General features: G+C 44.6%; 2 protein-coding genes, 2 long non-coding RNA genes and 2 other non-coding genes across 9 annotated transcripts in view; 5 read left to right on the top strand and 1 right to left on the bottom strand.

The window, feature by feature from the left end:
• Positions 1 to 26,921, top strand: part of LOC146425341 (uncharacterized) — a 413,168-nt gene that overhangs the window by 77,759 nt on the left and 308,488 nt on the right. The window lies entirely within an intron of this gene.
• On the bottom strand, positions 7,615 to 9,716 carry LOC146425351 (uncharacterized). Of its 2 annotated transcripts, none has more exons than XR_014846579.1 (3): positions 9,584 to 9,716; positions 9,401 to 9,496; positions 7,615 to 9,264 (listed from the first exon to the last, which is right to left on the bottom strand). It is a non-coding gene; the product is annotated as an uncharacterized LOC146425351 (long non-coding RNA). The 2 variants fall into 2 exon arrangements; XR_014846580.1 differs by having other exon boundaries at positions 7,616 to 8,812; positions 9,140 to 9,264; positions 9,401 to 9,696.
• LOC146425348 (large ribosomal subunit protein uL22-like) lies at positions 9,714 to 13,158 on the top strand. Of its 3 annotated transcripts, none has more exons than XM_085041701.1 (7): positions 9,714 to 9,826; positions 10,225 to 10,277; positions 10,378 to 10,418; positions 11,512 to 11,646; positions 12,043 to 12,141; positions 12,383 to 12,574; positions 13,063 to 13,158. In XM_085041701.1, exons 2-7 carry the CDS (start codon positions 10,238 to 10,240, stop codon positions 13,108 to 13,110), a joined length of 555 nt encoding a protein of 184 aa, XP_084897827.1. In that variant the 5' UTR covers positions 9,714 to 9,826; positions 10,225 to 10,237; the 3' UTR covers positions 13,111 to 13,158. The 3 variants fall into 3 exon arrangements, with proteins under 3 accessions (XP_084897827.1, XP_084897826.1, XP_084897828.1); XM_085041700.1 differs by lacking the exon at positions 9,714 to 9,826 and adding an exon at positions 9,827 to 9,936; XM_085041702.1 differs by lacking the exon at positions 9,714 to 9,826 and adding an exon at positions 9,926 to 9,950.
• On the top strand, positions 10,059 to 10,127 carry LOC146425350 (small nucleolar RNA SNORD58). The gene has a single exon (XR_014846658.1). It is a non-coding gene; the product is annotated as a small nucleolar RNA SNORD58 (small nucleolar RNA).
• Positions 12,653 to 12,725, top strand: LOC146425349 (small nucleolar RNA SNORD58). The gene has a single exon (XR_014846657.1). It is a non-coding gene; the product is annotated as a small nucleolar RNA SNORD58 (small nucleolar RNA).
• LOC146425347 (UPF0729 protein C18orf32-like) lies at positions 13,432 to 16,521 on the top strand. The gene is made up of 3 exons (XM_085041704.1): positions 13,432 to 13,563; positions 15,286 to 15,538; positions 16,150 to 16,521. The coding sequence occupies exons 2-3, from the start codon at positions 15,311 to 15,313 to the stop codon at positions 16,222 to 16,224; spliced, it is 303 nt and encodes a 100-aa protein (XP_084897830.1). The 5' UTR covers positions 13,432 to 13,563; positions 15,286 to 15,310; the 3' UTR covers positions 16,225 to 16,521.

The following is a 26,921-nucleotide window of genomic DNA, read 5'->3' as shown; positions in this document are numbered from 1 at the left end:
AATCATACTCAGCCTGTTTGGGCAACAGGAGAAGATAATTTTTGCAAGCCTTTCACCTCCTTCTCCCCCTTCAGGTCTGACACATCACTTCCTGAGAATGCTGAATTCCCTCTGGATGTTAAGGATAGCATATTTTTGTTGCTAGTTCTGCTATGTCTCCTCTGTACAGTCTACACTGTGTTCAGAGACAAGACAAAGATTTCTAGGGAAGTTGTCCAGAGACCTGCCCCAGGGGTGGATAGACATGAGTGGCATGGAATGTGAGAGGACATGAGCAACTATTTGGGGGATTTCTTTCCTCCAATAATTTGGAAGTTCACCCCTGAGCAATTACAAGATCCTGTTAGACTGATTAAATGTATGAAGGAGAAATGCTGTGGCAGTTCCACACAGGGGCAGCTTACTGCAATGTGTAGAAGCGGCAGCTGCCTAGCCTGCTTGAGCTGCAGGTCTGCTGGCCTGCTTGACCTTGATAAAAGGCCTTTTCCTATGGGAAAGCATATACCAAAGGATCAACTCCAGCCATAAACACCTATGTGAGAATGCTTTGATTTAACAAGCTCTAGAACACCGGGCTTTGGATGTATGTGATGTGTGAATGTTTTCCGATAAAAGCAAGAAAAATCTGCTTGCTTGCATGATTGCTTTCTCTCTCTCCTATTGGCTGGCTGCATGGTTGATCCTAAAACTTGTACGTGGAAGAAACATATACTCAAGTGTGTTTAATAAAGACGATCCTTCTAGATGAGAAGCGGAGGTCCATATTGTTATTTGTCAAACTGCTACTCAATGTGTTGGGCCCTGGCCACTGTCTACCAGACACTGCTCGTTATGATACAGCACCTTCCAGGGGAAGGGAAAGAAAACAAATCAACAGGGGCCGTGGCCATGCAACCTGCAGCTGAACCAGAAGGATAGCCCAAGCCAGTAGCAGTTGCCCCTGTTCAAAAGAGGAAATCCAATACCAAATCAGTTTGCATAGTGAGTTACAAGGGGGAGGCAGGACCCTCACAAACAGTGGAAAAGACAGGGCCAGAGATAATCACCCAATCCCTATCCATGGGTGAGCTGTGTGAGCCATAGCAAGAGTTTGCCCACTGGACAGTTGAGTCAATATTGACCTGGCTGCTTCGACTCTGGGATGCTGTGACCCAAGATAGGAACCTAGAGGGTAGTGAAGCCAGACAACTAGGATCTCTGTCCCGGGATGTGGTTATTGACCAGGGGGTTGGAAAGAAGCAAGAAAATATCTGCCTCTGGAGGTGACTCTTGTCAAGTGTGAGGGAAAGATACCTTTGCAGGGAAGACCTCTATGTGCAGCAAGGCCAGTAGAGCATTATGGAGCAAGGTATCTGGTACCTGAGACAACTAGCTGTGATGAAGATAATTTTTTCAGATGACGAGCAATTCCCTAAAAGTCCAGACTGTCCAGTGTACACCACAGATGTGGATGGAATTCGTAGGGCTTGGACCAAGCATATATTCCCACTACCTAGCATTGAAGCAATGGAAGGAGGGAGAAGACACAGTGGGCACTTTGATTGCCACACTCTGGAGATATGAAGACACTATCACCCTGTTTAAGGCCCACATCTTGGCCATGGAAACAGACCTGGCCAAGTATATCCAGAAATTGGAAGATAAAATTGAAGAGGGATATCAGAAACTCAGAAAGGAGCCTAGGGAGGGAATGATATATGTCTTGCCAGTACAGACCAGAGCCCCTGCTATTAGGAGAAGGTGCCCCCCTGGCCAGGGAGAGAGGGTACACACCACGAGGTAATCTATGGTTTTACCTGTGTGGCCATGGAGGAGACATGAGGAGATGGGATAGAAAACCTACCTCTGCCCTAGCAGCACGAGTACATGAATTGAAAGGAGGAACAACTACCACAGGAAACTTGTGAAGGATAAATGCCTCTCCGGTCTCTCATGGGCAAGCCCCTAGGCAGAATAGAAGGGATGATGTTATATCTGATCCTCTGGAAGGGACCTCCAAGTCATACTTACAGGGAAGGAGCAACAAGAACTATGACCAGAACTAGAGGGGCCCTGCCTCTAGCCAGGTGGAGGAAAGGGACAATCAGATCTATTGGACTGTGTGGATCCCATGGCCTGGCACATCAGACCCACAAGAGTATAAGGCTTTAGTTGATACCGGCACAAAATGCACCTTGATGCCATCAAGATATGTAGGGACAGAATCCATCTCTATTTCTGGGGTGACAGGGGGATCCCAACAGCTGACTGTACTGGAAGCTGAAGTGAGTTTGACCAAGGAGGAGTGGCAAAAACACCCCATTGTGACTGGTCCAGAGGCCCTGTTTATCCTTGGCATAGATTACCTCAGGAGTGGGTATTTCAAAGACCCAAAAGGGCACTGTTGAGCTTTTGGGATAGCTGCTGTGGAGACAGGAGAAACAAGACAGTTTAATGCTTTGTCTGGTTTCTCAGAGGACCCTTTTGCTGTGAGACTGCTGAGGATTGAAGAACAGATACCGATTGCCACTGCAATGGTGCATTGTCGGCAATACTGCACCAACCGAAACTCCGTGATTCCCATCCATAACATGATTCGTGAACCAGAGTGCCAGGGAGTGGTCAGCAAGACTCCCTCACCCTTTCACAGTCCTATATGGCCTGTGTGTAAGTCCAATGGAGAATGGACACTGACAGTAGACTATTGGGGCCTGAACAAAGTCACACCATCCCTGAGTGCTGCCATGCTGGACATGCTGTGACTCCAGTACAAACTGGAGTCCAAGGCGGCAAAGTAATGCATTTTTCTCCATTTCTTTAGCAGCAGAGTGCAGGCCACAGTTTGCTTTGGTAGCGGGGTTGGGGGCAGGCAACAGAGGTGGTTTCTGTGAGAAACTGCTAGAAGCTTCCTCCATGTCTGGCAGAGACAATCCCTGGCAGGTCCAAAGATGGACGTGCTGCTGGTCAAGGCTAGGCCAATTAGAAATGGTGGCAATGCCTCTGGGATAACATATTTAAGAAGAAAGAAAAAAAGTTGCTGTGCACTTGTAATTGCAGCCAGAGAAGAGTAGGGTAAGAATATATAAGAACAACTATGCAGACACCAAGATCAGTGGAGAAGGAGGGGGAGGAGGTGCTCCAGGCACTGGAGCTGGGATTCCCTTGCAGCCTGTGGTCAAGACCATGGTGAAGCAGGCTGTACCCCTGCAGCCCATGCAAGACCATGGGGATGCAGAGATCCACCTGCAGCCCATGAAGGAGACCCAGGCCAGAGGAGGTGAATGCCTGAGACGAGGCTGTGATCCCTGTGAGAAGCCTGTGGAGACAGGACCCCATGCTGGAGCAGCCTGTCCTTGAAAGATTGCACCTGATGGAAGAGTGACCCACAGAGCAGCAGTTTGGGGAGAACTGTTGCTTGTGAGATGGACATGTTGGAGAAGTTCTGAGAACTGTCTCCTGTGGGAGGGACCTTGTAGTGGAGCAGGAGAATGACTCCTCTCCCTGAGAAGTGGGAGAAACAACAGGTGATGAGCTGACCATAACCCCCATTCTGTCTCCCTGCACCACTGGGCGGGGGAGGAGGTAGACCTGGGAAGGAGGTAAAGGTGGGGGAAGGTGTTTTTGAAGGTTTTGTTTTACTTCTCATTATCCTGCTCTGATTTTGTTAGGAATAAATTCAATTAATATCTCTAATTTGAGTTTGTTTTGCCCTTGATGGTATTTGGTGAGTGATCTCTCCCAGTCCTTACCTCAACCCATGAACCCTTCATTATATTTTCTCTCCCCTGTCCAGCTGCGGAGGGGAGTGAGAGAGCAGCTTTGGTGAGTGCCTGGCATCCAGCCAGGGTCAACCCACTGCACCTGTGTTTTAGGAGGACTCACAGAGAATCAAAATTGTTCACATGGTTTAGATGATACACTTATGATGATTTATATGCAAATGCATATACATATATATATGCATAAATAGATATATAAAAATACCTTTATCTGCTTACATAAGGAACTTTTGGCCCCCTATGGAAGCATCTCTTCTTAAAAATCACAGGGAGCAATATATAAAATAATTGAGCTCTTCAAGTAAACAAGACAGAATTATCGATGCAGAACAAAACTCCTATAGTGTCTCTTCCTGCTGATGGTCAGTCCATCTTCTGGAGATGCATTTCCTCCTTTTTCAAGTCCACAGATCTTGCTCCTGGGACTCACTGCCTGTTGCAGTTTAAGGGATGTTACAGCAGACCCTACCGTAGAGCATCTCTACCCAGCCCAGTTCAATGCCTCAGTGCACTAAACCCTCTGTCCCAGGGCTGTACACTGTGCTCTCACCAGCCGGGGATCCATAAGGCTAGCTCAGTTTCTCTGGTCTGCTTCCACAACTGGCAGAGATAAAGGAGGCAAGGAGGGTCTACGCATTGTGTCCATGGAAGATGTTTATTCGCATGGTGCAGCAGAGGCCAAAGACCTCCCAGAGGCAGAGATACCTCGTGGGCGAAGGCCTCACATGCACAGACACATGTGGTGCATAGATATCCACATGCATAGACAGCACATGTGCGTAGACAACAAGATAGCGGAGGGTGAGGGGTTTTCTAGGAAGACAGAGGGGCGGGGACAGCACACTGGCCCAGTGACCTCTGGGTACAGGGGCAGTACATGGGCAGAGTTAGGGTACAGGAACCAATAGGGAAAACCTGAGGGAGTGGCCAGGACTACTGGGGTGGGGAAGGCGGGACAATAGGTGACAAGTACACTAATTAAGAAATAGGTGGAGGACCTGCAGCTATTATCACAACAACTGCCTTCCTCAGTAGATTTTAAGACATGGTTGTGAACAGTGGCTTTGCTGGAGAACTTAGCTACCACATGTCCAAATGCCACCATTTTGCTGACCATGGGAGGAAAAGGCAAATAACAGGAGCGAGCTGTGCCTCTGGAGGAGCCACGCATCTGGAAGGAGAAGGACAGGAGTCTGTAAGCTAGTCAAGAGAGGGGATTTCAGGGAAAGAATGTGAAGGCAGCTGTCAGTCTGAAGGTTGGAAAGTTTCAGTGTTTGCAGCATTCAGCTGTTTTCAATTGATGCCCCAAAAGATAGGCTGGAAATAAAACCCCATAGACCAGTGTCTATAGAGCAGGTATTTGTTTATTGCAGCGCTGGAGGTAAGTGGGATCTCCCCACCTAGCTTACCCACCTTTGTCAAGTGTTGTGGTTTATTTATACAGTAAATTTCACTTAGTATTACTATGTCACTATAACATCATCATATATGCCCCAGAACTAATTTACATAACATGATCTCATGGTTATAAATAGTTCTTTTGCACTGTGCTTGCGCCTCCCCAATTCGGTGGTCATGGGGGTCTCCTCTTGATGAAGGCCCAAGGTCTTCCTCGCATGTGAGGTTTTCACCTTTGTCTTCGGAGCATGCACAGTTATGGTGTTCCTTGGTCTCTCTGGTTTTAACTGGTTTAAATTCTGTATTCTGTGGCTAATTGGCTTTACATTTGCTAATTTCTCATTAGTGCTATACTTGTCCACTTTTGAAGCTATCCACCTGGTGAGGTTTTTGTCTATTCAGCATTAAGCAACTAGTTAACCATATAATAGCCATGACATTGCAGAGAAAGTTATAATTGAAGTTATATTAGTATAAAAAGTTATAATTTAGGTCATATAAGTATAGGAAGCTATAATTCAGGTTATGTTGATATCTTATAAATAAAGCTATATAAGCACCTTGTAACTGACCCAAGTTATATAGGCATCACAATTTAAAATGTCTTCGTCTTCAAGATTTTCTGCTGAACCATTAAGACAAGCAACCCATTTGTATGTAATTCTGTGAATGATAGTTAATATCCCCACATAAGCCTCGTACTCAAAAAAACTGGGTCTGTAACATAAATGCCAAGAAATCTAAAAAAAAGTTTGAGGAATTGGCTTCTGTTCCTGTGCAAAGAACAGGTCAAATCCCCCTCCTAGAGCATGGCAATGTTGTGTGTTTTAGCAAGCCAGAGTTAACCTTGGCCAATCAGCCCCAATGGATCTGTCATGGGGATTTTAGCATGGACCCTCCTGTTGTTCCACCTGCCCCTCTGTTAGAAATGACTGTTCCCAAACAAGGTGGCAGAGGCAGATGTGTGCCTGAGCTAACCATCAGGCACTTGAGCTGTGGCAGAGTAGGGACTAAAAGTAATGCCTTGGCCTCTGAACCAGCTGGCTGAGGATGGCACAGATTTACTTCTGCTGTGACAGTGGTTGAACTTCAGAGCTGCGGGAAGGCGAACAGGTCTTACAGCAGGAAGTGAGTTTTCTTTTTGGTTCCAGACCTGCCATGAAAACATAACCCTGGCCAGTCTAGGAGCTCCCCTCTCCCTCTGGACAGAAGGGATGGTGGTTGATTGTCACTTAGGATGACATTTGGCTTAGCAATTCCAGTAGGACTGATAAGGCCACTTGTTTATTCACAACTAAAGCCACAAAAGGACTTACATGAGACAACATTCCTGTATCTGTAGGTATTGGTTTGAAAACAAACCAGTGGGAGATTACAAATCAGGATTAAAAATAATAGGAAAAATTAAAAATAAGTGAAATAACACAAGGAAAAAAAAAAAGCACTGACAAAGTCAGATACAACCTGACACCCTGTTAGGGTGGTGGTAGCAGTCCAAACGAAGTAGTTCAGTTGAGGCAGTGATCATGTGAAGGTCTGGTCTCTAGCTGAAGGTCCAGTGGTAGCTCTTGTCCTTGGGGAACCCAGTAGACAAGACTAAATTAGGCAGGTCCAAGGCCAGGTTATATCCAGGTGAGAATGCTTGGCTCCTCCCTCCTGGGTGGAGCATCTCACAATGGGATGAGATAAGTCCATGAGTCATGCAGTGGGTCCTTGATGGCCCATTGTCTGTTATCCGGGGTGGGTCATTAGCAGCTGATAACAGCTAACGGCCCACAGCTGGTGGTAATAGAATACTTAAATACATCTATATTGCAACCTAGGACACGGTACACTCCCTGTTGCCTGCTAAGCTCTTCTAGGGCAGGTTAAGGGATGCAGCCCCCTTCCAGCCCCAGGAGCCTATCCAGAGGAAAGATGTGAAGTAGACACATTGTGGGCTGCTTGGCAGAAAATCTGCAGCAGGCAGTGAAGCGTGGATTGACTCCATAACTCAAATAGTTATGAACTAGGTATGTGTTTATTCTAGCTGGGGTGCATGGGGGGTAGCCCCTCCAAATGCATGCACACCGTCAGCAGCACTTCACTAGGTTTATATTAGGTTACAGGTTACATATGCATAAAGTTACACAAAGCTCCTATACACATTCATTACCTATCCCTGCTTCATATTATAATGAGTTCAAAGTTCATTTAAATATGTTTGCGCAAGTGCAGTGTCACAAATTAATTGTGGGCAGGGGTCCCGAATGATTAATGAGGGGCAAAGTTAGTAGTCTTCCTCAGGATGAACTCTTCACCCTGTTCCCTTACGCATGCTCCCTTGGTTCTTGGTCCAAGTCCAAGCCTTAGAACTAACTTGTACCAGTTCTGGGGTCTGAGAGCAGGATGTTCGGTCACACTCAGTAGTTTTTCTCAATTATTTGGCTTTCTTCTCTATATCCTCTCCGATACTAGGTAGGCACAAAATCATTAAGCAAATAATAAATTGTCTTCAGCAAGCAAATCTTAGTAAATCATTATCCAATCTCTGGCCTTCTAAATCAGTTCAAAAATTATTACTATTATCCAGCTTCTAGTTCTCTTAAATTAATAAATTCTAGCCCCCCCTAAATCAGCAGGATGGGAACATCTTTGCCATAGAATAGCCTCTGGCCTCGTGGTTAGGGAGCAGCTTTGAAACCTCTCAAGGGAAGAAAATTGAAAGTGGGTCTCCCATGTCCTGGTAGTGTGCTGTGACCACCATTCTGTTGGGTTAAGATGGGCACTGTCCCTTTCCACCATCAGGAGATGGTAGAAATCATTACTGTCCTTGTGATGAGCCCTTTGCAGAAGGATGCTACAGGCAGAAGCTTCAAGAGCACAAAGTAGAGGAACAGTTCAGATCTGAACAGCATCGAATCTTTGCATTCAGTGCCTGCTAAAAGAGTGAGGTCTTCCTGGGCATGTACAGCAGTCACCAGGGCTGGGTGAAATGGACAAGGGAGCTAAGAGGGATAGCACCAGGGGAGTTGAAGGTAAAATCCTATGAAATTGAGATTCCAGTAGGATTAGGAGGTGTCTGCCTCCTACACAGGAGTTTTTAGGAACATGATTTTGGACTTACATGCCTATATTTTCTGCTTAGGATCCAAAAGTTCTTTTTGAGTCACCTCATACAAGCTAAATATCCAAGGCAGCTGGTGCACTGGGGGAATAATCTGGATAAATCTCAAGACGGGCACATGCTCAGCTGCCCCAGTCCTGATATCAGCACCAGATATGTGCTAGGCTGCCTCTGAGAGCAGTTGTTAACCTCCCAACAAATCTAAAACATGCATCTAATTTCCTGACACCATCAGCAGAAGCTCCTACCTTTACACTTCCACCACTGCAAGCCCCCAGCAGCTGAGTGTAAACAGTTCCATGTGTTGGGGAAGCAGAATTAACTAACAAAAAATGTGCCATTTGTTTTGGACTTGATTGATGAACACAATGACCAGGTAATAATTCCCACCATGTGCCAACTACTTATATTTCATGTCTCTTCCAGCTTTCTCTGAATGTTTTGTTGTTTCTGTGATCTGCTGCTAACAAGAAGCTGCATATGAAGGTGCTTGCTATGGAAAGGCCCATTTCCTCCACTGGCAGTACATGTAATTTGTAGAAAGCTTTCCCTTGAAAGCAAAGACACATTTTAAGGCAGATAAATGGAGAGCTGCAGTCACAACTAGAGCTCTACAGTTTCCAGTTATGTAAATATTTGTCATAGTTCAAATATTTTCTTTTTCCCATCTGGGTGAAATCCTAGCTTCAGAGCTATGGGAGTTTTTAGCCCTAAACAAGAGATTCAAAAATAGCCTCCTGCTCAGAGCATTTATACAGGCAGTAAGTTCTTGCTCTGCTTATTTCTAAACACAGAGTTAAACCCAGACTCTCGTGCCAGGGAGGTGCCTGGACACCAGACTACTGGCTGCTCGGGAAGTCTTTTCTCTTTTTCTTACCATTCTGTCAAGCTTTTCATTAAGAGCCTTTTGCTGGAGCTGGGTTCCACTTTCAGGAAACATTTTGGTTTTATTGAATCACTGCTTTGTCAGATTCCCCCAGCAGTTCTAGTCGCAAATGCTGCCTAAAACGGGAAAAAAACCCAAAAACCAAACAACTTTTTACTTTAACAAGGCATTCTTTGATTTTTTTATAATGGTGCAAAAAATACTAGTTGTGATTTATAAACATGAATCTCTTCCGTCTCGTCTCCTGGATACCTGTTAAACGATGTGCTTCTCTATTCTCATCCTGAGCTGCCATCTAGCTGCAGCCCTTGGCCTTACTCCTGGGTCTGGTTTCGGCTGATTTCTGGTCTGCAAACAACAGTGGCCTTGAGCTGAGAGTGAATGGACCGTGTGTCCCGCGCACAGACACGAGGACGCTGGCTGATGCCCACGCACGTTTTACTTCCACACCTCGGCCTCGCACATGGGGATGTGCCGTCATGACCGGTCCCTCACCCCTCCCGTCGCCGCGCCTTTACCGACGGTCCCTCCCACTCCCTTCGCTCGGCGCGGCGCGGAGCGGCGCGGCACCTCCATGACGCTCCCTGGCCGAAATTTTGCCAGGACTCTCGCGAGAGTGGGCGGCTCTAGATGCTCCCGGCACCTCCTCCATTTCCTCTTCCCTGCCGCTGTCCGGAGGTGAGGAGTCATGGCCGTCAGCGAGCCGTCTCAATCCGCCCCCATCCTGCTCAGGGCGCCCTGGAGAGGCGATTAGGGGGCAAGAGCTTGAAGTCTCTGTCCGCTTCGATGTATTTGCCTCTTGGTATTTGCGGGGCTGGCGCTGGTGGAGGACGGGTAGGGGCTAGAGATGGCGAGCTTGCGGGTAGTTGGCTGGCGTGAGGTGGAAGCAGGCCCAAGGGAGAGGCTATGGCAGTGGTGATGACTTTCTTAGGACACCTTTGGATTTAATTATGAAAAGATAGTGTAATTTATGAGCAGCTCCCGTAGTTATCGGCAGTAAGGTGAACAATCCAAGTTCTGCTTATCAGTGTTAAAAGCTTTAATATGGGGTTTTTAATTTTTTTTTTTTTTTGCAGCTAAGATCCAAAAATGGTGCGCTACTCTCTGGATCCGGAGAATCCCACGAAATGTGAGTTGTTTTCGTGAATGTTTGAGTAGGACTTGACCAAAGTCATTGAGATTTTAGTTCCAAAAGTTCATCCTTTTTTTTTTTTTTTTTTCTCCTGCAGCATGCAAGTCACGGGGATCCAACCTGCGAGTGCATTTCAAGGTAGGCGGTATGTGCATAGTAAGAAATGCAATTTCATTTGGGTTTGGTTTGGTTTTGTTACTTTTTTGTTTGGCATTTTTTGAAGGAAGTGTTTCTCATTCAGTATCATTACATGGTTACTTAAGGGTGGTAGTGTAGGTTATGGCCTATGTTTGCCTTAGCTGCTTGTAATGGTTTTCATCCACGGGATCAAAAATAAGATACTGTGTCTTAAAGAGTTTTCTCTCTAATACAGATAATAAAATACACTAGGGAAATAGTTACAGTGAATTTAGCAGGAGGAATGGGGCTAGAGTCAGATGTGACATTTGTTTCATTTGTCTTACTTTGCCTTTCTGGTTGTTTGGAAGGAACATTGGATTCACCTGCTTATGCTGCTGCTCAAGAAGTACGGCAGGGGAGGCATGCAGTGTTTGGCATGAGGCCATAGGTCCCTCTGGAAAAGTTTTAGGTGTGACAGTAAATCCAGAACACGGTTGAGTTAACCATGAAACCCAAGCTGAGCAGATGCTTTTCTGCTCCACACTGGTACATAATTCATGAGAAAATAGATTTCAATTATCTTGATTTGCTTTTTTACTATGATCGGGTAAGATTATAGTTACTCTCTGACTTCTGCATTTAGTATGTTGTCTTAAGCACTAATACTTGAGCCTTAATTTTTCTTTCTTTTCTTTTCTCCCCTTTATAATTCACTTACACAGATACTTAAATTGTTTCTATCTTGTGATTTCATCACTTCCTCTGAGGTGCCATATTTGACATTTTAGTAGGAATTTATGTTTCAGGCTCCTGCTTCTTTGGAAGAGTGGCCAAGGAGGAGCTATAAAAAATACAAATACTCAAATTTTAATTTTGTTGTTTGGAAAGGTCTAGGCAGTAGGTAAAAAACAATAAAGATGTGTTAGAGCTGCAAATTCAGTAATGGCAGTTATACCAAGCATTAGAAAAGTAGGTAGCAAAAAAAAAAGTATTCTTAACTATCCTTCATTCTTTAATTTAGGTGTGGGGCTTTTTTATGTGTGAGTGCTTCCTTTAAATTGAGTAACTTGTACAGATGTGTTAAAAACTTCTCTGTGCTCTGTATTGCTAGAACACTCGAGAGACTGCCCAGGCCATCAAGGGCATGCACATCCGCAAGGCCACCAAGTACTTGAAGGACGTCACCTTGAAGAAGCAATGTGTTCCCTTCCGGCGCTACAATGGGGGAGTTGGTAGATGTGCCCAGGTGAGGTCCAAGGTGAAAATGTGGGGAGGATGCTGTGGCTGGTTAAGAGGAAAAGATGATTTTGAGATTGTATGGAGAATAGTCTGTCATTGTTGATTGTAACTTTGTATTAAAATACAGAGTCATAGAATGTTTTGGGTTGGAAGGGACCTTAAAGATCATCTAGTTCCAACCCCCTGTCATGGGCAGGGACACCTTCCACTAGACCAGGTTGCTCAAGAGGGAGAGAAGAGTTACTCTTAATTCCAGTACGGCATTGCATCTACAAGTAATTGATCAAATATTATTGTTTTGTTATGCAATCTTAATAGGAGGGGATATAATGGCAAGTTAATGGTGCCTCAAGGGTAAATTGTATTGTACTGGGACAAAAATGGAAATATTGTTGTCTTCCAGGCCAAGCAGTGGGGCTGGACGCAGGGACGCTGGCCTAGGAAGAGCGCGGAGTTCTTGCTGCACATGCTCAAAAATGCAGAGAGCAATGCTGAGCTCAAGGTAGGCCGCATCTGCGTTACTGAATGCTAAGTGTTCATGTCATGCTGCGTGTCAGCATTCCTGAACTGGATGTCTCTGACATGGAAGGCCAGGTAACACCTGCTTTGTCAATGAAATTGAATTGTATCAAGGTGTTGGTATACTCTTTGTTTGAATTAGGCTGTGTGTGTGTTTCAAGTTAAAATGGGAGTAATAATTTTTCACAGGGAGTTTAGTCAAGTTTTATTCCTCTCCCTGCTAGGGTCTTGATGTGGATTCTCTGGTCATTGAGCACATCCAGGTCAACAAGGCTCCCAAAATGCGCCGACGCACCTACAGAGCACATGGTAGGATCAACCCCTACATGAGCTCCCCCTGCCACATTGAGATGATCCTCACTGAGAAGGAGCAGATCGTTCCCAAGCCAGAGGAGGAAGTTGCTCAAAAGAAAAAGGTAGAGCATCATAGTCCTCTTTAATGTCGGCAGCAGGAGAGCCAAGTGTTCATACTTGGCATTTTTCAGGCAGAAGTGTTGCTGTGATGACTATCTTAGGATACCTTTGGAATACCTATAAAAAAACCCCGATATGTTCATTCTGAGCAACTTAAGTATTTATTGTGATCACAACATTGATAACTTCGAAAAATGGTTTTCAGGGGTTTATATCATACAGGGAGGTTGTTCTTCCCTTCCTCAGTCCATGTGTGTGAAACTGGGATGCGCTGCAATAAAATTTAAGTTGCAAGCCTGTAAGCAATGTAGTACTTGTAGGGACACTTATGTACATGCAAGTACAATCAGTGGATCATTTTGTAAACAGGTGAACAGATTTCTAACAGTTCTCAGTACCTTCAAAAGATACCTGTAAATTTATTTGTAACATGTTTTGGGAAGGTGTTTTCTCATTTTGCCATTTTCTCATTTCTGTGTTTGTTTTTCAGATATCCCAGAAGAAGCTGAAGAAGCAAAAGCTAATGGCTCGGGATTAAATCTGCTCTGACAGATGTACATAAATAAAATGAGAAAGTTTAGATTTATCATGTGCGTTTCTCTGCTTTGGCTTCAGCAGGGTGTTGCTGTGGGACAGCCATGGGCAGTGAGCACGGTAGTCGGGATGCCTGTTGTTGCAACGCTGGGGATGCTGTTGACTTACCGCTGTTATTCATATATAAAGCTATATAATTGGGAACACGCGCGGGCGTTTACTTTCCTTACCTCACTGTCCTGGCCCGTTCGGGCCGCCTGATGGCGGCTGCGACCCGAACGCGGTGGCTGGCAGCTGCCGCTGGGCGCCAACGCGGCTCCTGGGGGCGGGGCGTGGCCACATGACGCGAACGCCGCCTTCTATTGGCCGCGAATGAGTCGGAAGCGTGGGAACCACTTCCGGTGTGTTATAGAAGGCTGCGGCGGCCGGTAAGAGCACTGGATTGGTACCGACGGAGGTGAGTGTGGGGCGGCTTTCGACGACACCGGGGCCGCTCCCCCGAGGGCCCTTGCGTGGCCTGCCGCTACTCTAGCCCAGCTGGGGCCTTCCCTTCTATGGGGTCGGAGCGGCTCCATTAACCGGGAGCAGACGGAGTGAACCCCGAAATGTAATAGCCTATGCTAAGGTGTGGAGCTCTTAGGTTTCAACGCGTGTTTGAGTGGAACTTCACCGATTCGGAAAAATCTTTGTGCTCCCCCTTTATTTCAGCGAGAGGGAAACGCTGCCGCGTTTGTTTGGTTTTTTTTTTTCCTGTTTGTTTTTTGTGTTATGCTAACCAAATCACAGAAGAAACTTGTGAACGGTATTTCACTCTTATTAGGACGGGTGTTATACTTCCAGTGGCTTGCTTTTACATCTGGCAGAGGTACGACTTATTTTTTGGTCTGGAATCTTGACACAAACTGGCTGCAGAGACATGCAGTTGGCTCAGAAGGCCAGCCTGGGGTGTTCCCTCCAGCCACGTTCTTTAGCTGGTGGATGAATCCACAAGATATTGCTGGAAATTTTGTATCTAGGAATTTCTGGCGGAGAGAGTATCTGAATTATCTTTTTGAGTGATTTTCAAGGATTAACTTATTTGTGTTCTCTTGACTGAAGATTTCTCTCTGACTTTAGAAAGTGCATCCTGTAAAACTATATTTGAAGCAGCCAAAGCTACACTTGGAAGTAGTCAACTGGAAATTGATATTTTGTTATCCCACAGGGCTAAAAATCTTTAGGATAGCTTAAAAAAAAAAAGTGAAACTGATCCCAGATGAAGTGTGCACATCTGCCTCTTCATTCTCTATCTTGGAAAGCTTTTGTTTTGTTTCTTAATGTAAGAATTCAGATAGCAGCCTAGAAAGGAGAAATGTGAAGGGCAAAGTTGCTGCTGTGTAGCAGAGTGTATATATTGCTCATCAACAATATGTATAATATATTACAATATATGTTGCTCATCAGCACTGAGAGGGACAGCTCTAATCCTACTTGCTTCCTCTCCCAGTTGTACCTTTCTGCCCCTGTGCTTTGGTTTTCCCCTTTTATTCATCGCAGACTTCAGGCTCCTGTTTTTGAAGAGTTTCTCCTGGTTTGGGGAGAGAGGGAAGGATTAATTTTCTAATAGTTTGGCAAGTTGTATAGGATTGTCGTGGGATCACGTGATTCCTCTTGCACAAGAGGAAGTAAACCCATATTTTGCTTCTCTCGAATCCTGACTGGGATTCTCTTCCCCCCCTCCCATCGACCTGCCCTTCAGTGGTACCCAGCCATTGGGTAGATTGGAGTCCTGCTGGTTAATTTCACCTTAAATAAAAAGGGAATATGAAAAGCAAACCTTTTGGACCCACTGCCATAATATAGTAAGAACTGGGCTAATATCTGCAGCTTGCTGCTTAAACTGTTTTTGTGTGGTTTAAACAAAAACTTTTATTTTCTGAATTTGTTTTTCTAAGTTGCAGCTGTAGGACTAATAAATTAATAGCAAGCTTCTTTTTTGTTAAAATATCAATAATGTTTCCCTTGTTGAGAGCTTTATAAAATTGAAACACACAGCATTTTTGAAACATTAACAGCTAGACTATAAGAATCTTTTATGTTTGAATATCAACTAAAATATTTCTTCATTGTTTAAAGACACTCTTTTTAGCTCATGGCATACAGTCATCCTAAGTTGTTTTTGTTTTTTTTACCTCACCAGCTTTGTTGCAGAACAAGAGGAAGCTATGGTGTGCATTCCTTGCATTGTCATTCCGGTCCTCCTCTGGGTCTACAAGAAATTCCTGGAACCGTATATGTATCCCATTATCGCACCTTTCATTAAGCGTGTGTGGCCCAAGAAAGCTGCGCAAGAAGCAATAGCTACAAAACAAGGTCGAGGAGACAGTGGTGGAAATCCACAGGCACCTTCAGCCACGAAAAGAGATCAGGAGGATGAATCTGGAATTTATAAAGTAAGATTAATGCATTTAGCTAACCAGGAAAACTGCAGGGGCACTGCAAAAGGGTAAATCGTTGCATGTTTTTAGATTTTTTGTGGCTATTTTCTTATGAAAGGGAGTTGCTGGTACTGAGCCAGCTAGAAATAGTTGCTTCAAGACAGCTTCTGGTATGTCTTGGAAGGATAGGAATTGCACCTGTTTTCTGAAACAGCTTAATTTTTTTTTAGTTTTAATGACTGGCTATTCTTTCAGAGAAGAAAAAAGTCAAATAATTGGTACATCACACCAGATACATGAAGCAGATTAAAAAAAAACACTCTTCAGTCGCCTCTGCCTCTTGTAATGGGGGAAAATGTTTAGTGCATCTAAACCGTGCATTTATTATTTATCTCTTCTATCAAAATGCAAAGATTTATATATCTTGTCTCTGCCTTTGTTCCCCTCCTGAAGCAATAATTATTTGTAAATCTAAAGAGAGACCACCAGTTGGTTTTTGCTGCAGATTTCTTCATAGATCATCACTGGCCCTGCTTCTAAAAGCCATTTTCATCACCAGCTGTTACTGTTCTGGGTGTGAAGTCCTTTTTTGACATCCCATTTATCATGCTGTCTTTTATTTGCAGTTTGAAAGCAATGGCATTTCAATTGGAATTGCTGCAAAGAGGTCCACAGAAGTTTGTGACAAGAAAATGGATTAAAGGAATTCAATCCTCAGGATTTTATTCCCTTGTGTCCAATATGAACTGGTCGTATTTCTCCTCTCACTTTGAGACTTTTTTTCTTTGCATGTTTTAGCTGAATAAAACCCCTTATCACTTACAGGAGAGTTTCTTTTGCCACAAAAATGGCGGCTAGCACATTTATTAATTTAAAATGTTTGAAAACTGAAGTTCTTGTATTTTCCTCACTGGAACTACTTTTCATCTATCATCTCTTTGGTATGATTGGAGTTTATTTTTAATAACTTATGAATAAATCTAGCTTTGAAAGGTAAATGTATCTTAGCATCTTAATTTCATTAACTGCTACTGCAATTCTTCAGGCTTTCACCTTAAAAGCTATGGCTGTTCTTGACCTTGCTTAAGAACTATGGATTGCATTGTGGCAACAGACATGGCATGGTTAAATTATGAAGAGTTTAGATTTTTCATGTCCAATCTGTGGATGAGCTAAAGGAGTTATGCTATATGTAAAATTTACTTAACTTACTAAAAGCAGAAAGTCTTGATATGATACTTCCATTAATAATTTTCCTGGAAATATTGTGCCTTTCTTTCCTGAAGAGGAGCAGCAGAGGCATGATGCAAGAGAATTGTTGCTTTATATTCTGTTGCAGTGGTTTAGAATGCTGCAGTTCTGTCTTCCAAAAAAAAAAAAACCCACCCTCCAACTAAAATCTCTTTAACATGCTTGAGGAATTTGAATTATACTAAACCAGGATTTTATTTAAAAAACTAGTTGCTTCATACAGTTGTTCTTAGGTTTCTGAGCTATAAATATTTAAAGTGGTAACAAAGTTTTTGAAAACCTGGAGACAGGCCCCAGGCAGAAGGAGATCATAAAACTACTGACTTCATAATAAAGTCCAGCTTTGCCTCCTCCTGGGAAGATGCATTCTGCTACTGACCTGCATCCCAATTGTGAAGCATTTTAGATGTCCCTGTGCTTAGTAAGGAATAAAAGTTAATTCCTGCTTTGTCCTCTCTGCCAAAACAGTGTGCTCTTTAAAAGGTTCAAAACCAAAACAATTTCAGCAGTTTTGGATTGTTATTTATTTTCCCTAAAATCCTACCTTAGATATGCCTAAAAAGGCTATGCTATTTTCTCATTGTTTTTGACCTCTGTATCATTGGATATTTTGCCCATATTGTTGCAACAAATTGTACCCTTATCAATGAGAACTTCACCCACAAAGGTGGGTGTAATCTTTGCTGGGGTGGATTGGGTTTTCTAAACCAATCAACCCCCACCTCACCCTAAACAATAAGTTCTTCTGCTACCACTACTGTCACAGTTCATGCTCTAAATCTGAAAGCTGGGAACTTTCTAAGGTTCTGGAATCACCTTGCAATGAGAAAGGAGTGAACTGCCTGAGAAAGTCACTCCCATGTATTTCAAACAGCTGTAGAAATGGAGATTGATGGCAAGTGTGCAGCTGAACAGAAGTATGTGTTCTGACATTGTGAGAATATCTGAAAAGATTGCCCCTTCTGCTGTGCTTCCTGTCCCAGGGCAGGTAACCTCATCCACTGTTTTAAAATGTTTGGCATCCCATAAACAGGCCAAAATTTTAGAGTATATCCACCCCTAACAGGTGTGAGCACAACAAAAAATAGAGCAAGAGCTGTACCAGGGCTCCTTCAATTTATAAATGTATGTAGTCAATTTATAAAGTGCACAAAATTAATTATTTTGAGTTATTTAGGATATTATTATACAAGTGTTAAGATCCAATAATTAAGGTTCTTTAGAAATACCTCTGCCTGAATTAAGGTGCAAGTGAGACCATATGCCAGGCAATAGTATGGGTTTTATTTGATAGTAAATATGAGAGAGATAAAGACAGAGAAAAGGAGGAAAAGAGGTGGGGGAGACAGAAAGAGGGTGATAGAGACAGAATAAAGAAAATATCACCATCCGTGGATCCCAACAATGTTGTGTTGATCCTCTCCAGCTGGTCTTCTTGGCGGTGATGGTTCCCCCAAAGAACATAGAATCCCATGGGCTAATATACACTCAGGCCAGGTGGCAATGTCCAGGCATGTCCCCCCAGGGGAGGGGGCAGTCTCTTGCAGCAGACTCTGCTTGAATCAGGTGCAGTCCTGTGGTGCAAGGCCTCTGGGGAGCACTTTGAGGGGTCTTTGATGGATTATGACTCCCCCTCAGCTGCCTCTCATGTGAAAGTCGTGGATGTGGCCTGTGGGGCTGGGGGGTTCCACAGCTGGGCCAGTTTGTGTAACGGAGGATGGGTGTTTATCGCCTCTGACCAGAGGTTACACCATGCACTCCAAACTTCCTCCCACTCCCTTGGCTGGGGGGGGAAGTCTGTGTAAACCTGGCTGCTGTGAGCTGTGCTCTCCCCCCACCCCAAACTCAGCCAGGGATGATTCTTAGAGCAGCTTTGGCCTTTGTGGATGCATTCCTTTCTCTCAGCCTGAGATGACTGAACAATAGGTTTCCCTTTATCTAATCTCAGCAGTTGGACTTTCAGACCAAAGTCCCAGTCAGGTATCTTCAGGGAGGCTTCTTTGGTTATAGCTTCTTTATACAGTTTTTGTTATAATGAGCAAAACTTTATATCAATGTTTGAGGCATGAAATATTTCAGTCTCTGACAATAAGGAAGTACAACAGACAGTTATATGGAAAATAAAGTGTATAAAATTAGACTGCAGGCTGAACTAGGCTTCTAGAGGTGTGCCAGCACCATATTTAAACACCAGGCCTACTGAAAAGACTGCAAAAAGCAAACCAGGCAGATAATGTAAGTAAAATTATACCATTTTGTGCTTTTTGGAATGGGGTTTCAGTACTTTTATTAGCTGCAGTTAAACTCTAATGTGAATAATCTGCATTACACAACTTTTCTGAATGAGATACTTTAATGGAAGTTCTGGCAGATTGGTGTTACAACTGTTCCTGTTCTTTTCCAAAAATAGGTCAATAAACCTATTGTGTTGTGAATAGTAAAACAATCAGGTGAAATCAAAGGAACTGCCTGAGCCTAATCATCTGCTGGGATGGAAAGAAGTGTACAGAGTCTTGTTTAAGAAAAATAAGAAGACAGAAATTAGGGAAATAATTACATGAGAGAATAATATGTATCAAGTAAATTGAATTTAACTGAGAAAATTCCCATATTTTTTGTTACTCACTAAAACCAAGATTTACAAAAGGGCTTGGGCACATCATGATGTAGCAGCTTCATTTACACTGAAGACTTTTAGAAAATTACAGAGTAGGCATCTTTAGGGCCCAAAGTTCTTCTGCAAATCTAGTCCTAAGATCTTCAGCATTAAAGCTGCCTGGTTTTATTTAAATACTATTGAGGAAGGATCAAAAAATCAACTAATTTTGAAAATTTTTTTATGGGCAGGTCTAAATGTGTCATGGTACCTTCCATGTGTTGGTTTGCAAAGGTAGCTGGATGCCAAGGACTTAGTTTAAATACATATTTAAAAACCTGCAAGTATATGCAAAAAATCTTAAAAGTTGAGAAAGTTTTATGTTGCTGATTATTTTCATTGGCCTGATTCTGCAAGCAAAGAATTGAACATGATCAGCCCCTAAGGATGTCTAAACTGATAAAGAATTCTGTGCAAAATTATCTTTATTCAGATGTGTTCATAGAACACAGTTAAATTCTCCCCACAAAGCTGATCTAATGACAGTAATACATGTTATTACTGAAATATAGCAACCACACCCCAGCCTTCTGGAAGCTGTTGGGCATGCTGCTAAGGTTCAATCCTTGGAGTCATTCCTTCTTGTTCTCTGTAAAATGCAGAATTTTATTGCTGAAAGAACAGTTGTTTCAGAGGCTGCAGGTAAAGGAAATGAAGAAAAATTTAACTTACACTTAGGTTAACTAAACCTGCATTCAGTGAGAAATAATTCTGTTTCATTAAACTACCTAAGACATGAAAGTAGGGATTATCTTCCTTGTGCAGTTTTCTAATTCTTCCAGCCACTCCCATCAGAAAGTCAGCTAGTTTCATTGAGGGCCCAGCTTAAATGCCTCTATGCTTCCAGGTGGGATTGTTGGAAATGACATAACAATCCTCATTAATTTTTCTAATTAATTGTTTCATTAACTTCTAAATTAATTGTTTTAATCATAATCAGTGTATTAGTCTTAAGCAGTGTAATTTTCCACTTTAGCCAGCATGTAGCTAAGCTTTTTTCACAGAGTGCTATTGTTAGAGTGTGATTATTAGATTACTGAAACTTTAAGTTGTTTTAAACTAACCCTGATAAGCTTCAATGAACAAAGCCTGGGGGAGCTAAAGTCTGAACACCTGGAATCCAGAATATATAGCCCTCCAAGGATGTGTTGAAGTAACCACAAGATAAAGAAGAGACTAATGAAGATGATTCAATATATGTTGGAGATGCCCTGTCTGAGAAAAAAAATAATAAAAAGAGTGAAAAATATGGACTAATTAGCATGAGAAGCGAGAAATCAATAACCAATAGAAGATAGAATACTAATTAATGAAGGTAATGATGTAATTTAGAACCACTGAACATTAATTTCTTTGTTTGCTAAAAATGTATAAATAAGTGAAAAGTTTTGAAAGTTGTGTGCATGGAGGTGGAATTATCCCTATACACCCTGGCCAGAATAAAGTAATGGCTACTCCTTAATACAAAAAAAAAAAAAAATAGTGTTAGAGAGTTTAATTTATCCTAATGTTTTTGGCGACAATTTTTGGTGACCCAGATGGGACAACTGCTTCTGACGTGCCACGGATTCATGGGATCGAGAGGGGCTTCAGCACACACCAAAGATTTTTCGGGGAGATCCTCTAATCCCCTGATCTAGTGAGTTCAGGGCAAGGCCCCATGGATTTTATTACTGCATTACTGAGGGCATAAAAGGTATACCTAACCATAAGCTGTGGCTGAAAATCGCCGCAGAAATTGAGCTCTACAATATAATTGGGTTATAAAAGTGGTGATATAACTATAAAAGGAGTGTGATATTTGGGTTATAAAAAGGAATCACTAGTGATTATATAATTGGCTATTTTCTTTTAAATATAATTGTAAAACTGTATAAGTGAGTGTCAAAGGGTGTGGATTTGAGTTCTACTGCCTAGTTGGAAAACTATATAAGTGAGAATCAGAAGGTGCACACGTGGGTTCAAGTCCTACTTGCCTACACATTAGTTGGACACAGTGCTGCATGCCCACAAGACGCCTTGTAGAGGGGTTTGCCAGATGTTCTGCACCTATTAAACTCTATGATAAGCATTATTGCCTGAAATATAAATTGTTTTGTGAATGTGTGTTATAGTATTATTGAGCCTGCCTGACTTGGGGATGCCTGTGGTGAATATATGAAAAAAAAGAAAAATTAATTTGCTGTAAGAGTATTAAATGCAAGTGTTTGTTTATTGTGGAAGTTTTAAAGTATTTGATGCATATTAAATGTTTTTTTACTGTGAATGTTAGAACACTGTCACAAGTGGAAACAGAGGGTATATAGATTTTACCAGTTGCCTAGGCCTATGGCAACTAGTGACCAAACCTATTCAGAGTGACCAGCACCCTAAAACCCAGTCTCACTCGTAAGTTCTTATAAAGACAGCCGATTTATGTCTAATGTAAAATAGATTATGGTTTATTAGACACAGGTGAGAACGGAACAAAGAACTAGACCAATTTTACTACACAAAACATGAAAAGCTATTCATAGCTAAAACAAACATATATATATATGTGCCCAAAATAGGGAGATTAAAACAATACAGCGCTAAAAATTAAAAAGGTACCTATTAATATTATTGTAGCTAGCAAAGAAGAATACAATTTAGGAAACTGAATGCTTCTTACCAAATCAAATTTTTAGAGCTGGGGATGCACCAGATCCTCTCTCAATCCCTCGGGGAAGTAACCACAGAGCTTGCGTCCAAACTCAGGGGAGAAAGCTTTTACTTCACTCTCCAATGTCCATGTAGAAAGCTTCTACTTTTACTGAGTTTTTCGTGGTGTTTTATAGGGAAAAGAGTGTGTATTTGCGGTTGTCTTGGTTTGAAAGACATGTGTCTGCCAAGAGAGGTTGAACCTTCCCCTAGAGCAGAGGATGTGATTTTCTTCCCCTCCTCCCTCCGAATTATTTAATTTTGTAAATCAAGGGCTTTCAGGCAAAAGGTATGGGAAAAAGGAGTATCAGTTCTTTACTAGTATCTATAAACAAACAATAACAATAAGAGCAAACCACAACTAGAACCAGAAAACCAAACAGCAGATAACGTGAGCTGCTGAGTCTTCTCCCGTGTGGTGCAATCACGGTTGCAAGCAGCAGGGGCGCTGTTGAGCTCCCGGCCGGCCAGGGCAGGTGCGATGACTCCCGAGCGGCTGCAGGTAGCGCTGTGGCGCAGGGTCAGGTCAGCGTCGGGGAGCTGCAATGGCGGACAGGCTGAGAAAGCGCGGAGGGCAGCGAAAGCAGCTCGGGGCAGCGAGAGAACAGGGCAGCAGGAGCGGGCGCTCTCTCTCTCCGGCCAGCGAGAATTTCTACAGTCACAGCAGACGCTGCGGTCTCGTGCGGCAGAGGGCGGGGCAGGCAGCAGAGGCAGCCGGACTCTCCCGGCAGCAGCCGCGGGAAAACGCAGCCCGGGGAGACGCGCCCTTCCCAGTGGGAAGAAAAATTGAATCAAAGCTCACCCAGCCAGGAGAGAAGAGAAACAGGGCACAATTGGATTTCCTCTGGTAGCAGCTGGAAAGCAAAGAGCCAGCAGCCTCTACCCTCAGCGTCCGAAACACGAGAGAGCGTTCCCCGGCCGGCTCTCCCTTACCTTGCCCTGCCCAAAAACCTAGCCTTTGTCTTTTACAAAAGGCTTGATCGCTCCGAACATCGGACCATTTGTTGCCTGGTAACAGGAATGGGAAGGAATTCTCAACCCCCGACATAATCCACCCCGTATTTTTTCCCATTCCAACATGTTACATTGAGCTTAAACATTTAGATTATATACACACATGCATTACTCTAATTATATACATATATACATACAGATATGGATACAGGCACAGTGTTATGGACAATTCAACCCCAACTAAGGTCTCCTTGAGGTATGCATCGTACTTCTCCATCCTTTTGCATCACCCACCAGGTACACCCTGGACCCTGAGCGAAAACAACCCCCCGGGTGGGTCTGTCTTTGCCTGAGGTAGAATCAATCCAAACAGTTTTCCCTAGCATGCCTCTCATGTGTACCACTGGAACTTTATCCCTGTCTGCTGTTTGCAGGGGTTCAGATTGGGCAGGGCCAGCTCGGTTGGTGGAACCTCGGGTGTTAACTAGCCAGGTGGCCTTGGCTAAATGCTGTTCCCAACCTTTAAAAGTCCCCCCGCCTAAAGCTTTCAAGGTGGTTTTTAGCAGACCATTGCATCGCTCCACTTTGCCAGCAGCAGGTGCGTGATAAGGAATGTGGTACACCCACTCAATGCCATGTTCCCTAGCCCAGGTGTTTATGAGGCTATTTTTAAAATGAGTCCCGTTGTCTGACTCAATTCTCTCAGGGGTACCATGCCTCCACAGGACTTGGTTTTCAAGGCCCAGGATGGTGTTACGGGCAGTGGCGTGAGGCACAGGGTAGGTTTCCAGCCACCCCGTGGTGGCTTCTACCATTGTCAGCACGTAGCGCTTGCCATGGCGGGTTTGAGGCAGTGTGATGTAATCAATCTGCCAGGCCTCTCCATACTTATATTTAGACCACCTTCCACCACACCACAGGGGTTTCACCCGCTTGGCTTGCTTGATGGCAGCACGTCTCACAATTATGGATTACCTGGGAGACACAGTCCATGGTTAGATCCACCCCTCGGTCTCGTGCCCACTTATAGGTGGCATCTCTGCCCTGATGGCCTGAGGCATCATGGGCCCATCGAGCTAGGAACAGCTCCCCCTTGTGTTGCCAATCCAAATCTATTTGTGACACTTTTATCTTTGCAGCTTTATCCACCTGTTCGTTGTTTCGGTGTTCCTCATTAGCTCGGCTCTTGGGGACATGGGCATCTACATGACGGACTTTCACAGGTAGTTTCTCCACCCTAGCGGCAATGTCCCGCCATTCATCAGCAGCCCAGATTGGTCTTCCTCTACGCTGCCAGCTGGCTTTCTTCCACCTTTCCAACCAACCCCATAGAGCATTGGCTACCATCCATGAATCAGTGTAGAGGTAAAGCTTTGGCCACTTCTCTCTTTCAGCAATGTCCAGGGCCAGCTGAACGGCTTTGAGTTCAGCAAGTTGACTCGATCCCCCCTCTCCTTCTGTAACCTCTGCAACCCGTCGTGTGGGGCTCCATACAGCTGCTTTCCACTTCCTATTTGCCCCCACAATACGACAGGAACCATCAGTGAACAGAGCGTAGCGTGTTTCATCTTGTGGCAGTTGGTTGTAAGGTGGAGCTTCCTCTGCGCGAGTCACTTGTTCCTGCTCCTCTTCATCCGTGAGGCCAAAGTCTTCACCTTCGGGCCAATTTGTAATTATTTCTAAGATCCCAGGGAAATTCGGGTTTCCAATACGGGCGCGCTGTGTGATGAGAGCAATGCATTTGCTCCACGTGGCATCGGTGGCATGGTGGGTTGAGGGAACCTTTCCCTTGAACATCCACCCCAGCACTGGCAGTCGGGGTGCAAGGAGAAGTTGGGCTTCCGTACCAATTACCTCTGAGGCGGCTTGGACTCCTTCATAGGCTGCTAGGATTTCCTTCTTGGTGGGAGTATAGTTGGCTTCGGACCCTCTGTAACTTCGGCTCCAGAATCCCAGTGGTCGTCCTCGAGTCTCGCCAGGCACCTTCTGCCACAGGCTCCAGGACAGACCATTTCCCCCGGCTGCAGAGTAGAGCACATTCTTCACTTCTGGTCCTGTCCTGACTGGGCCAAGGGCTACTGCATGAGCGATCTCCTGCTTGATCTGGGTGAAGGCTTGCTGCTGTTCAGGGCCCCAGTGGAAATCGTTCTTCTTGCGTGTCACCAGGTAGAGAGGACTTACAATCTGGCTGTACTCGGGGATATGCATCCTCCAGAAACCTATGGCGCCTAGGAAGGCTTGTGTCTCCTGCTTGTTGGTTGGTGGGGACATCGCTGTGATCTTGTTGATGACTTCGGTAGGAATCTGACGTCGGCCATCTTGCCACTTCACTCCTAGGAACTGGATCTCTTGGGCAGGTCCTTTGACTTTGCTCTTCTTGATGGCGAAGCCGGCTTCCAGGAGAATTTGGATGATTTTCTCTTCTTTCTCAAACACTTCTTCCGCTGTGCTCCCCCACACAATGATGTCGTCGATGTACTGCAGATGTTCCGGAGCCTCACCCTTTTCCAGTGCAGCCTGGATCAGTCCATGGCAGATGGTGGGACTGTGCTTCCACCCCTGGGGCAGTCAGTTCCAGGTATACTGCACGCCCCTCCAGGTGAAAGCAAACTGAGGTCTGCACTCTGTTGCCAGAGGAATGGAGAAAAATGCATTTGCAATGTCAATAGTGGCATACCACTTTGCTGCCTTGGACTCTAGCTCATACTGGAGCTCCAGCATGTCTGGCACAGCAGCACTCAGAGGTGGAGTCACCTCATTCAAGGCACGATAGTCCACAGTCAATCTCCATTCTCCATCAGATTTGCGCACAGGCCAGATGGGGCTGTTAAAGGATGAGTGGGCCTTGCTGACCACCCCTTGGCTCTCCAGCTCACAGATCATCTTGTGGATGGGAACCACAGCATCTCGATTAGTCCTGTATTGCCGGCGGTGCACTGTCGAGGTGGCAATTGGTACTTTTTGGTCCTCCACCTTCAAAAGTCCGACTGCAGAAGGGTTCTCTGATAGTCCAGGCAAGGTGTTCAATTGCCTCACACCCTCTGCCTCGACAGCAGCTATTCCAAAAGCCCACTTGAGTCCTTTCGGGTCTTTGAAATAGCCGTTACGGAGGAAGTCTATGCCCAGAATACATGGAGCCTCTGGACCAGTCACAATGGGATGTTTTTGCCACTCCCTCCCCGTCAGGCTCACCTCGGCTTCAACCAGGGTCAACTGCTGTGATCCCCCCGTAACCCCAGCAATAGAGATGGATTCTGCTCCCGCAAGTCCCGATGGCATTAGGGTACACTGCGCACCTGTATCAACTAGTGCTTCATATTTTTGTGGCTCTGATGCGCCAGGCCATCGAATCCACACAGTCCAAAAAACACGGTTTTCCCGTACCTCTACCTGGCTAGAGGCAGGGCCCCTCTAGCACTGGTTATCATTCCCTTCCTGGTCATGCATTCCAGAGGTTCCTTCAAGGGGATCTGACCCATCATCTTCCCTTCTATTGTACCTAGCAGGTCGGCCACGGGAAGCTGAGGCTACCTTCGCTTTGGCAGAGCCCCCTCGGTCAGCATTTCCCTCCTTAAGCTGACACACCCGTGCTGCCAGGGCAGTAGTGGGCTTCCCATCCCACCTCCTCATGTCTTCCCCATGGTCATGCAGAAAAAAACACAACTCAGCTCGTGGGGTGTACCCTCTCTCCCTAGCTGGGGGACGTCGGGCTCTGGTATTGGGACCCATGACTCTCACTGGTGCCACATTGATCCTCCTCACCTCGTCCCTAATCTCCTCCCTCAGGTCCTTCATCTCCTCTTTCATCTCCTCCCTAAGGTTTTTAACCACAGCAGAGACCTGAGCCTGCATCGG

The sequence above is a fragment of the Lichenostomus cassidix genome, chromosome W (assembly GCF_008360975.1).
Source record: "Lichenostomus cassidix isolate B80296 chromosome W, HeHo_3.0, whole genome shotgun sequence".
Classification (NCBI taxonomy): domain Eukaryota; kingdom Metazoa; phylum Chordata; class Aves; order Passeriformes; family Meliphagidae; genus Lichenostomus; species Lichenostomus cassidix.
The sequence above is the reverse complement of the archived record's forward strand: the minus strand, read 5'-3'. Positions and strand labels throughout refer to the sequence as shown.